The sequence below is a fragment of the Arachis ipaensis genome, chromosome B10 (assembly GCF_000816755.2).
Source record: "Arachis ipaensis cultivar K30076 chromosome B10, Araip1.1, whole genome shotgun sequence".
NCBI classification, from domain to species: Eukaryota; Viridiplantae; Streptophyta; class Magnoliopsida; order Fabales; family Fabaceae; genus Arachis; species Arachis ipaensis.
Window position 1 is genome coordinate 18,755,100 of NC_029794.2, and position 11,289 is coordinate 18,766,388.

General features: G+C 42.0%; 2 protein-coding genes across 2 annotated transcripts; one reads left to right on the plus strand and one right to left on the minus strand.

Moving 5' to 3' along the window:
* LOC107620288 (serine/threonine-protein phosphatase 7 long form homolog) lies at positions 5,075 to 6,285 on the plus strand. Its single transcript, XM_016322471.1, has 3 exons — positions 5,075 to 5,631; positions 5,749 to 5,836; positions 5,929 to 6,285. Exons 1-3 carry the CDS (start codon positions 5,075 to 5,077, stop codon positions 6,283 to 6,285), a joined length of 1,002 nt encoding a protein of 333 aa, XP_016177957.1.
* LOC107620289 lies at positions 7,591 to 8,070 on the minus strand. The gene has a single exon (XM_016322472.1). It carries the CDS (start codon positions 8,068 to 8,070, stop codon positions 7,591 to 7,593), a length of 480 nt encoding a protein of 159 aa, XP_016177958.1.

An 11,289-nucleotide genomic window follows, 5' to 3' on the forward strand; every position in this document is an offset into this window, starting at 1 on the left:
TTATTGTATATTTATATATTGTTATAATTTTTAAAATTTTTTATTGTAATTATTTATTTTGTAATAAGTACAACTAAAATTTAAATAACAATTTTTAAATTAAACATTGTTATGATGAGTACTATAAAAATTTGTAATGTACTCTTTTACTAACCTATCACATAATAAAAATTTTTAAACTTTATAAAATGTAATTTTTTTTTATAGACTCCTATTATCGAACTAATTGAATTTGATTTAGTATTGGTTCCATATAAATATAATTGTTGATGTATCAAAATAATTGTATGGATTACTTGTCAAAATGGTAGGCGGTTCGAATCAGCCTAATTCGAGCGAAGGTGTGGGTCAGGTTTGCATGTAGTTCCAATCAATATAATTCGAATTACTCCTTAGATCCACTCATGCATAATTCGAATTGAATCCTTTCGAATTATTTTGATAGGGACTAATTCGAATTTAATTTATTTTAATTTGAACTAACCTCATTCGAATTACATTAAAATATGTTTTTGGGTGACCCATGTATTTTTTGCTTGGTAGAATCTCGTTCCTCTTCCATTTGGTTTCATATGGCATTTTGCCCAATAATTTATACATTTAATTTAAATTTTTGTAGTAATATTTAAATAACTATTTAAAAGATACACACAAAAATCAAAACAAAAAATTGATCTCTAGAATATTTTACTTTTAAAAGAATATTAGGCATTTATAATATATTTTAAAAATATTTGATATAAAATTACTAAATTTTAAAGATAAAATACTCTTTTTTTATAATATTGATAAAAAGTTATATTAAAATCTAATCTTCATTTTTTTAAAAATATATATATATATTTAATATCTAACTATTTTTATCACGTTTTTAAATCTTCCTAAAACCTATTTATCGTTCATACTTTTTAAAATTATTTTTGTTGATATTATAAAATTTTAAATACCATTATAATTGTTTATCCTTAACAAAAGTGATATGCAAGACAACTGTGAATTAGGTTATTTAATCTAAAAATAGTTTTTTTTTTTTTTAAATAGAGTATAGGATACGCCTTAGAAGTAATAAATTTAGGGTAAAAATTTTAAATAAATTAATGCCAATTCAAATTTACATAAATCACTCGACCGATATTACGTGCGTATTTTTAATGGACATTTCTATTTATGTAAATCGAAACGGTCATACTTAAATTAGCATGGTCGATGCATAGTTAGGTTTTCTAGTAAATTGAACGAATTCAATTCGATTTACCAATGCGCTTAAGCGTAAGTAATAAATTGACACACTCTAATTCAATTTACCATGTATTTACCGAAATATATAAATAGATATAAATTGATTCGATTTATTATGATGCTACACATACAAGCAAAAAGGCCCTACAAGTTTTACAAGTTCCCAGCCCACACTTCATTCATACGCGCACTCATCTCTCTTTAAATGGAACGTAAACTACACGCGCCCCACTCAACGGTTGCTCTTCGCAAAATAGCGCTCCTTAATGGCGCACTCTTCCACTTCTCCAAGCCCTTCGAAAAAAACACAAACCGTCCATTTTCAAGCAACATTCCAAATTGCAGAGATAGGACTCGTCGCGAAGATTAGAACTCTCCATCAACACAACATAGAACTCTCGATCAACAATCTCCAGAAAAAATGAAGTTATAATACTCAAGGTGCAAACTGAAAAAAATGTAAGAACAAATATATGTCTTAGATGAAATCAGTTTTATATAATAGAAATATATCTAACTATAATTTTGCTTTGTTTACAGCAAATCAAAGACCTTAAGTGTGCAACACATTTGTTAAGTGAGAAATTCAGAAACATGAGCGAGGAGAAGAAATCAATTATTAGGGATTTGGGATTTGGTGACCTGATGCACATCCCGCCGCTAAGGGTGCATCACCAAATTGTCAGATAGATTCTAAGGATATTGACACTGATTAATGTAAATGTTATATAGTCCTGTAACAAATTGAACACATGCTGTAAAAATTTTTCAATTATAATCCAATTTATTGTAAAATTTCTTTCAATAATTAAACTCTCTCTCCTGTATTCAAAATGTATGAATTACATGTACTATAATATGAAGGAAAACATCAAACCAAATATACACCCATAACCTGCCATTTTTTACACCCAAAGAGAGTTGAATATACACCCAAAAATCTATCCCCCTGATGCTTTATCCCTAAAACCCTGAACCCTAAACACTTAAAACCTAAACCTTAACCCCTAACCCGTAAACCCTAAAACCCTAAACCCTAATACCTAAAACCCTTAAACTGTTGTAAAAAAAAAAAAAACAAACAGTATTTTATAACATAAAAACAAGATTTTGAAGTATATATATGTATATATATGTAAAATGTGAAATACAAGAAAATTCATAAATACACCCAAAAGAACACTGCTTTTATACCCAAAAGAATGCATGCTCTCGCTCCTTTGTGTGCTTCTCATCTCTGTCCAGAAGTGGTGATCCAGATAGATTGGAATTCATATATGACGGTCTTCATAGAGATCTGCAGAATACACCCAAACACAGACTACAAATACACCCGAAAAAAAATTAAATTTACACCTCTGCTGCAGATTTTAAACAAACATTACCTGAAAGCCACTTGCTGTCCACAAGACCAAAATTCAGCAGAAAATCATTCCAATTCCTATCAAATGAGTCTTTAAGCACACCCACACTTTTCGCACTTCTCTCGTAATGTTTTTCCTCACATCTTTTTCAATAAAATTTAACTCGCGATGACCCCCGGCAGCCGCAACAAATGATTGGTAAGTTTTGCTTGGTCTAATACCAGCCTCCTCGTTATTCTCTATTGTACGACGAATAGACATGCTTAGTTCCCTGTGATATTTGAGATATTTTAGATTTCTATTTTCCCTCTCTGCTACATGTAATCAATTGATTCTTAATCTCGTTTCCCTTCCTATTTGTGCTACGAACTCTTGTAGAAAACCCTGCAGCCTTGGCGTAGTTCTTGTAAATTTTTTCAGCATCTTCAAGGGTGGTAAAGGTCATTCCAACCTTGGGAATAAACTGGTCATCAACAGAGAGAGGCTGCAGAATACACCATGTCAAAAACAAAAAATACACCCAATCATGTCTGATCTAATACACCCGAACGACAACAACTCAACTAAAATAACAAAAAAGCCATAAACTGTAAATATACCCACGCTTCCCCAAAAATACACCCAAAAAATTCTGATCTACACCCGAGCGTCTGCTATAAATTACAGATAATTAATCAAAACCAATACATTAGATTCAATCCACAGATTTATGTTCACGCGTTAGTTTCACAGTCAATGTTCACGAATTATTTAGCTACACAATGCTATACAAATAACTGCAACAAAATTCAGAGTAATCATATGTAAATCAAATCTCAAACCAGTGAGGAAGGAGGAGAAAAGAATGATCGAAAAAGCAGGGGAAGACGCGCGAGAAGAAGAACGAGCAAATTTGGAAAGAAGGAGAACGAAGAAGGAAACAAATCTTTTAAATTTGGTAGTTATATATAGCGCGTGTAAGGGACGTAGCACTTGCAGCGTGTTTTGGGGGGTTAGGGGTTAATTGACTTGTAATGCTTACAAGCCCTAATCGCTTGTAATGTAGAGCTTTTCCGTTTTCATAAATAACACACATAATTTATATAACTTTTGCAGGACGGACTTAGAGGGGGCGAGTAGTGGCCTCGGCCCCCCAAAATTTTTTAACCTCGTCTTTGCCAAATCTTACCATTAACTCTCGGGCAAAAAACTAGAATAAGCCAAGGCAAGTTGAGAACTACGTAAATAAGCCAAATTGAAATTCGTTTCAGTAATGAGCCAGGAGCTATATATATGTAATTCGAACCAGCTCGGTTCGAATTAGATTCCTTAGTAAATCGAACCAGCCTGGTTCGAATTAGGTTGATAAAAAGTTGGTTGTAATTCGAACCAGCAAGGTTCGAACTCCGTCTCCACGTAAATCGAACTAGCTTAGTTCGAATTATAGGTAAGTAAAGTCTTCAAGTAATTCGAACCACCCTGGTTCGAATTACACTTATGCTGGGTTCTTAATAATTTGAACTACCCTGGTTCGAATTACTAGTGATTCGGCTATATAAAGAGTTCGAATCAGCCTCATTCGAACCATTCTCACCTTTCCATACCCCACCAAATCTCAGAGAAAACGACCCAGATTCTCTCCGACGAAGACCTGAACGGAATACTCTGCTGATGGGGGATGATCCGGCACGGTTATATCGCTTGGACGGAGTCGCCCATATAGCTGGGGTCATCAACGAGGAGGTTATTACGGAAATAACTTTGTTCTACCGGTACATGTGACTTAGTGGTTTTGCATGCGGGTTAGATGGTGGTTTAGTTGGTGGTTTATGTTAGTGGTTTATGTTAGTGATTTCCGTTAATGGTTTATGTTAGTGGTTTATCTTAGTGGTTTATGTAAGTGGTTTACGTTAACGGTTTATGTTAGTGGTTTACGTTAACGGTTTATGTTAGTGGTTTATGTTGGTGGTTTATCTTAGTGGTTTATGTTGGTGGTTTATCTCAGTGGTTTATGTAAGTGGTTTATGTTAACGGTTTATGTTAGTGGTTTATCTTCGAGGTTGACGTTAGTGGTTTATGTTAGTGGTTTATGTTAGCGGTTTAGTTGTGGTTGTTTTATGTTAGATCTTTCATGTCAGTGGTTTATGCTGGTTTCTTATGTTAGTTGTTTATGCAAGTGGTTCTTGTTCTTGGATTTTTAAGCGGTCATATTTAGTACGATTTTTTGGTTTATGAATTATCGTGTTGATTATGTTTGTCACTGGTAATTAAGTTAGTTCTAATAATGCAGTTCATTTCTTCCGCAGCCTCAGCGATGCATCAGGAGCATGCGGCGGCAGCAGGGCATGCTCCTCGATGACAGATACGTTCCGTAACTGCAGATGGCCGGTCTATACCATCTTGCAAGGCTGAACGATAGATGGTTCCGGTTGGACGAGGCCCTTGTCAGTGCGTTCGTCGAGCGATGGCGTCCGGAAACGCACACGTTTCATATGCCGTTTGGAGAGTACACGATCACACTCCAGGACGTGGCATATCAGCTGGGTTTGCCAGTGGACGGGCGTTACGTCAGCGGCTGCCTATCAGAGTTCCAGATATACATCCAGGGTGGCCGTCCAGCCTGGGTGTGGTTCGAGGAGTTGCTTGGAGTGGTACCTCCTCCTAGCCAGGTTCAGAAGTACGCGGTCAACTGCAGCTGGTTTCAGGAGACTTTTGGTGAGTGCCCGGAGGGAGCTGATGAGGAGACTGTGCGTCGATATGCCCGTGCGTACATCATGATATTGTTGGGCACGCAGCTGTTTACGGACAAGTCCGGCAACCGCATTCACATCAGATGGCTTCCGTTTGTAGCTAGGCTGGAGGAGATGGGGACCTACAGCTGGGGTTCTGCAGCACTGGCATGGTTGTACCGGTGCATGTGCCGAGTGGCGAACAGAAATATTATCAAGCTAGCGGGCCCACTTCAGCTACTTCAGTCATGGATTTTTTGGCGATTTCCTCGGTTTAGGCCTGCAGGGTTTGAGACGTTCAGTTGGCCATTGGCCTCGAGGTACTGTACTAAACCTTGTCTATTTCAATTTACTATACATAACTACGTGTTCATTTATAATGTATTGGATACCCTAAGCACACATTTAAGTAGCGGTAAGACATGTGTATGATGCAGGTGGTCAGGTTACAACCCATCCAGTAGCGAGAAGGGTCCTAAAGTTCAGATGTGGAGGCTCTGGATAGACCGGTTGCAGGATAGAGAGGTCAGTATGTTACTTAATAAGTTTCTTTATTTAACCACACTTTACGAGTTGGGTTCATGAGTTGCCCTGATACTGTATAGTTCTTGGTGCAGTTTATCTGGATGCCGTACAGCAACCCCGACGTACTTCAGGTTGTGCATCCAGAGGTTTTGGAGCCTCGGCATATGGCGCTGTGGCGGTCTGTTACGTCGCTTATCTACTTTGCCGTCATAGAGTGGCATCAGATAGATAGGGTTCTTCCGCAGTTTGGAGGGGTGCAGCCCCGTCCACATCCCGCCCTGAACATCGACTTTCTGATGTCGAAGGACGGCAGAGGCGGCGATCGATGGTTCCCGTACCATTTGCAGAAGTGGCATCTCCATTGGGAGTCCCGTGCGGAGAGCGTGCTGAGGTTCGATGTTGTTGCTGACCCTGGTCCGTCGCATGAGTTCCTGGAGTGGTGGAGTTAGCACGGGAAGAGGTTCTTGTCCCCGGATCCGCACTTGGGGAATCCGAGAGCCGTTGCTATTCCTGTTGAGGCCTCACAGCGGGGAGCTGGGTGAGTTCCTGAGATGGATCGTCCTGACGACGTGCCGGACAGGCGGCGGGTTGAGAGGAGAGCTCGCGTGGGGACACGGCGGAGCCAGCGTGACTGGAGGTGGCTTGATCGTGCTATGGAGGATGATGACGAGGCCGGCCCCGCTGGGGGTCGACGACGAGGCCAGCGAGGCAGAGGTAGAGGGCGTGCTGCGATTCATGCCGCTGCTCCTGACCCTGAGGACGATGACGACGATCAGCATGGGCCCGAGGGCGGGGATGGTGCAGGGGCGGCTGCAGTTTCTGGTGTTAGTACCCAGGATGGGGGGCACAGAGGTGAGTGGTATGGCTCAGGGATGGGTGACGGGGCTGAGCCTAGTGACGCTGGACTTGGGTCGGGACCTCTTGGACATTACTTTGTTGGTATACCCGCCGATGACCAGCCTCAGCAGGACGGTACTCCATGGGTTATTCCGGGATCACAGTGGCAGGACTTCCTTGGCACAGATACGCTTGATGCGGACTTCGGCAGTCCACGGTTTCTAGAGGAGATTACGGCTATCATGCAGGAGGACGTGCCGGGCAGGAGGCGTGGTCAGACCCCCGGCACACAGGCACCCTTAGATGTTGATATGAACGAGCCTGCTAAGACACCTGTTGGTGACCAGTTTGGTTTGGGAGGTACCCCACCTTCCGCCTACACCGCTGCATCAGAGTCTGTCGCCGGGCCGTCTGCCGCACCCGTCCATTTTACGCCACCCGCACAGCCTGCCCCCGCAGGAGGACGCGGATGAGATCGAGGATGAGGAGCCATTTATCTGCAGAGGTCAGAGGCCACGGGTACACCGTTGTTGTGGGACGGGCTCCCACTTGTTTAGATGATTTACTTTTCATGTATTTTGGACGTTAGGGTTCATTCATGTATGATACCTATGTGGACCACTGTTGTTACTTTAGAGATGTTTTTCCTTGTTGTTTGTTCATCTTATTGTACTTCAAAATCTGGTATTTACCTAGTGGATCAGTGAATATTTATTATCATTGAATCATATAACACTTTAATGTTGACAATTAGTTATCAACTTTTGCATTTATGGGATTTCTAGCTATACTCAAATTCGAAAACAGCTTTTTCATTACTAGAAGGTAGAAAGATCAACAGATTACATAAGTCCTCAAACATAACATGTAATAGGAAAAATAAAAATCAATAAGCACTAACACTAACAACATCGCTACTATTGGCCCCCCGTGTGAGACGATCCTCCAAGCTGTGGGCAACTCCGACGGGTGTGTCCGGGTTGGCGACAGAGGCCACACCTCTTTGGCCGGTTTGGATCTGCCTCGTCCATATTCGTCCGTATCCTAGTGGATCTTGGACGACCCTCTCTCGCACGCCTCTTGGCAGGGTCCGGAATCACCGTGGGCCCGTCGTAAGGTGGCCAGAAGCCCTCCGGTATCGGTGGTGTGAATCCCATCCGGTACACACTGAACACTGAACTAATCTGATACACGCTGTGAACATAAGAGGACCAGGTAACCCGTGAGTAGGCGCAGCATGCAAGTGCGTGCTGGCACGGGAAATGAAGCGCCTGGAAGTACCCGCAGTCACAGGTTTGAGAGGCAAGCGATACTCTGTAGCTACCCAACGAGAAAGAACCAGTAGGAGTGGTCTCTGCTACGGTGAACTCGGAGTTATCACGGTCATACAAAGTCATCGTGAAGCACCTGGCCGTCTTCAAGTTGGCCTCAATAGACTTCACCAAGTGCTGACTGAATTGTTGTCCGGTTCTCATCTGAGCCTCAGCCTCTCTCCCCTTACGAACAAAGAGTTCCGCAAGCCTACCATATGTTGCCTTCACCAAGGAGGATACAGGGAGATTTTTGACACCCTTGAGTATTTAGTTCACACACTCGGAGATATTAGTCGTCATGTGACCGAATCTCCGCCCATCATCACGATGCTGAGTCCACAAGGAGTAGTCAATCCGGTTCGCCCACTCACACATCGCCGGGTCTTCAGACCGCAGAATATCAAACCAGTAATCAAACTCAACCTCGGTCTTCGCATAAGCCGCATTCACTAGAAGCCTCCGTGCGTCCTTGCCCTTGAAGGTAAGGGCAAAATTAGCCGCTACGTGTCGAATGCAGAATGCACGGTATGCAGATGGAGGTAACCAACCTCCGTCAGGTGCCTCAAGCGCAGCCTTGATGCCGTTATGCCTGTCTGAGATAACCAGCAATCCCGGCTACGGTGTCACGTGTTGTTGAAGGTGGGAGAGAAAGAATGACCAAGACTCTGCATTCTCACCCTCTACTAGTGCGAATGCAACAGGTAGAATGTTCGAGTTACCGTCCTGTGCAATCGCGATGAGCAACGTTCCCCCGTACTTGCCATACAGATGTGTGCCGTCGATGCTAACTAGTGGCTTGCAATGACGGAATGCCTCGATGCACGGTGGAAACGTCCAGAAAAGTCTGTGAAAATAGGCTTGAGACTCGTCAACTTGTCCACCAACTTGAACGGGGCTCGTCCGTAGGACTGCAACAGTACCAGGCATCGTCAACTGGACTCCCAACACCCACCTAGGGAGCTCGTTGTATGACTCATCCCAGTCACCGTAGATGAGAGAAATAGCCTTCTGCTTCGCCATCCAGACCCTCCTGTAAGTCGGCCTAAACCCAAAGTGTGCTGCTGTGGCATTTAGGAGCACCTTTATGCTGACGGATGCATCGGCCCTAACCATTGGCATAATGAACGCCGATATCACATGATAATCTAAACTCCGGTGGTCACTAGAGATGGAGGTGGCAAGGCGAGTGTGAGGTCCATTGTACCGTTTGACCTCCCAAATGCCCTTGCGCTGCCGGAGACTCAGTCGAATCAACCATGTGCACCCATTCCCAAACTCAGAACACTTGCCCACGTAACGGCGATGATCAGACTCCACAACCTTGTACTGTACCCCTCGCCAGATGCTGTAAGTCTTCACACTTAACAGGGCCTCATCTTTATCCTGAAATTGCTGACCAACCTGAAACTCTGTCAGACCAGCAGTCCCTTCCGCATCTCTAGCCCCGAATCCAACAGAGTGACCAGATACCCCCTCCTGCCTCATGGCATCCAAGTCCAAAGAGGAAAAATGTGGTGGATACTGCTGTGTGCCAGAGCTAGAACCACCTACCGCCAATGCAGGCTCACTCGCTCCAATATCATCGCCGCTGTCATCATCAATCATATCCGGCTCGACGTCATCCTCCTCTCCTTCCCCCAAAAATCCATCTCTAACGCCAAGCGGTGCAACGCCCAGTAAAGCGTTCGGCGCAATGTCAAATGATCCTACCTCATCCCCTCCGCTGCCATTCAGATCAGCAGCAAAGGACGGGGACGCGACGGGTTGGACCGCTTGCTCATACACAGGGACGGAGGAAGAAGCAACGGCAGGCCGGGAACTAGAACCGGCTGCCGTGGCTAAAGTGGTGGTATTCCGGTTCGAACCCCCTGAGCTGGATACCACATCAACAAGCTTTGCCAACAATTATGGTGTCCTGACCTCCGGAAACTGCCGCCGACAAAGAAACATTACTTGCAAGTCCTCATCACTACCAATCGTGAAACAATCATACTTCACGGTATCCTGGAGGACCGTGATTGGAATGCGATAGAAAAACTTCTTAACCCGCTTCGCACCTTCCAGACTGAGTTTCATCAGCACAAATCTAACAAGGTCATCATAGCTCGTCCTAGGACTAACGACAATACAGAGAGGATCCTTATCTGTGAACTTCACACCGGAACGAGTTTTTCTCTTAATGGATCCTCTGTGGTGAACAAAAACAACAAAACTCTCCTCACTAGCCATCTTACTCCCTCTAATGAGACCACTCACGTTTAGAAACATATATATAGGCTTCTGTCTCCCACTAATTCGAACCGGCCTGGTTCGAATTACTTTGTCAGCGTTCTCTCTCTATAATTCGAACCAGCCTGGTTCGAATTATGTGCACTTGAAGTTCGAACCATCTTGGTTCGATTTATTAACAACAATCAACTTGTAATTCGAACTGCACTGGTTCGAATTACTAACAAATGCAGTTCGAACCATGTTGGTTCGAATTATATTAATATACGTTCTGGCGCATTACTGAAACCATTTTCGGTTTGGCTTATATACGTAAATTCTAAATGACATTGGCTTATAATGGTTTTTTACCCTTAACTCTCAATTGATTACTTTTTTATGGCGGCGAAGTTTGACACCCTCACTTGCATCAGGGGCGAAATTACATATAATTGAGGGGAGGCAGTGCCTCCTCCAAAAAAAAAAATTCTTATAAAAAAACAAAAAAAATAAAAGTTATTCCTCCAATTTATAATGTTGGTCTCACTCACTCATAAATTTGTCAGTTTGCTGCTTGGGCTTTGGAATTTTGAGCCATAGGTAGTTAATTTGTTATTAAGTGTTTGTTAATTATTACTTTTTTTTTATTTTTGTTATATACGATATAATTGTAGTATTGAGGTATTAATAGTAGAAGTTAAAAAAAAATTTAAATTTAGTAATAATATTCTAATATTTGATTTATTATTTAATAAGTTTTTTTAATTATTTTCTTTATTGAGTTTTTTTTTACTTCTTAGTCTTTACTATTACCTTCTGAACAATAGAACACGTTTGACTTCGCTGATCGCTCTGAAGTCTGAATCAGTCAACCTCCTCTACAAACCGAAAAGATAATTTTTTTTTTTTTTTCCACCCTGCTCTGCAAACCAAAAAGATAAACTTTGTTTCTTCTTTTCTTGATTGCTTCATCTAGAAACGACGATCGACGGCGTAATTGTGATATTGTGTATGTGCTGAAAAAGAGAAAAAAAAAAAAAAAAGAATTCATAATTGTGTAATATGTACCATTATAAAAAAAAGGGTGAATATTAT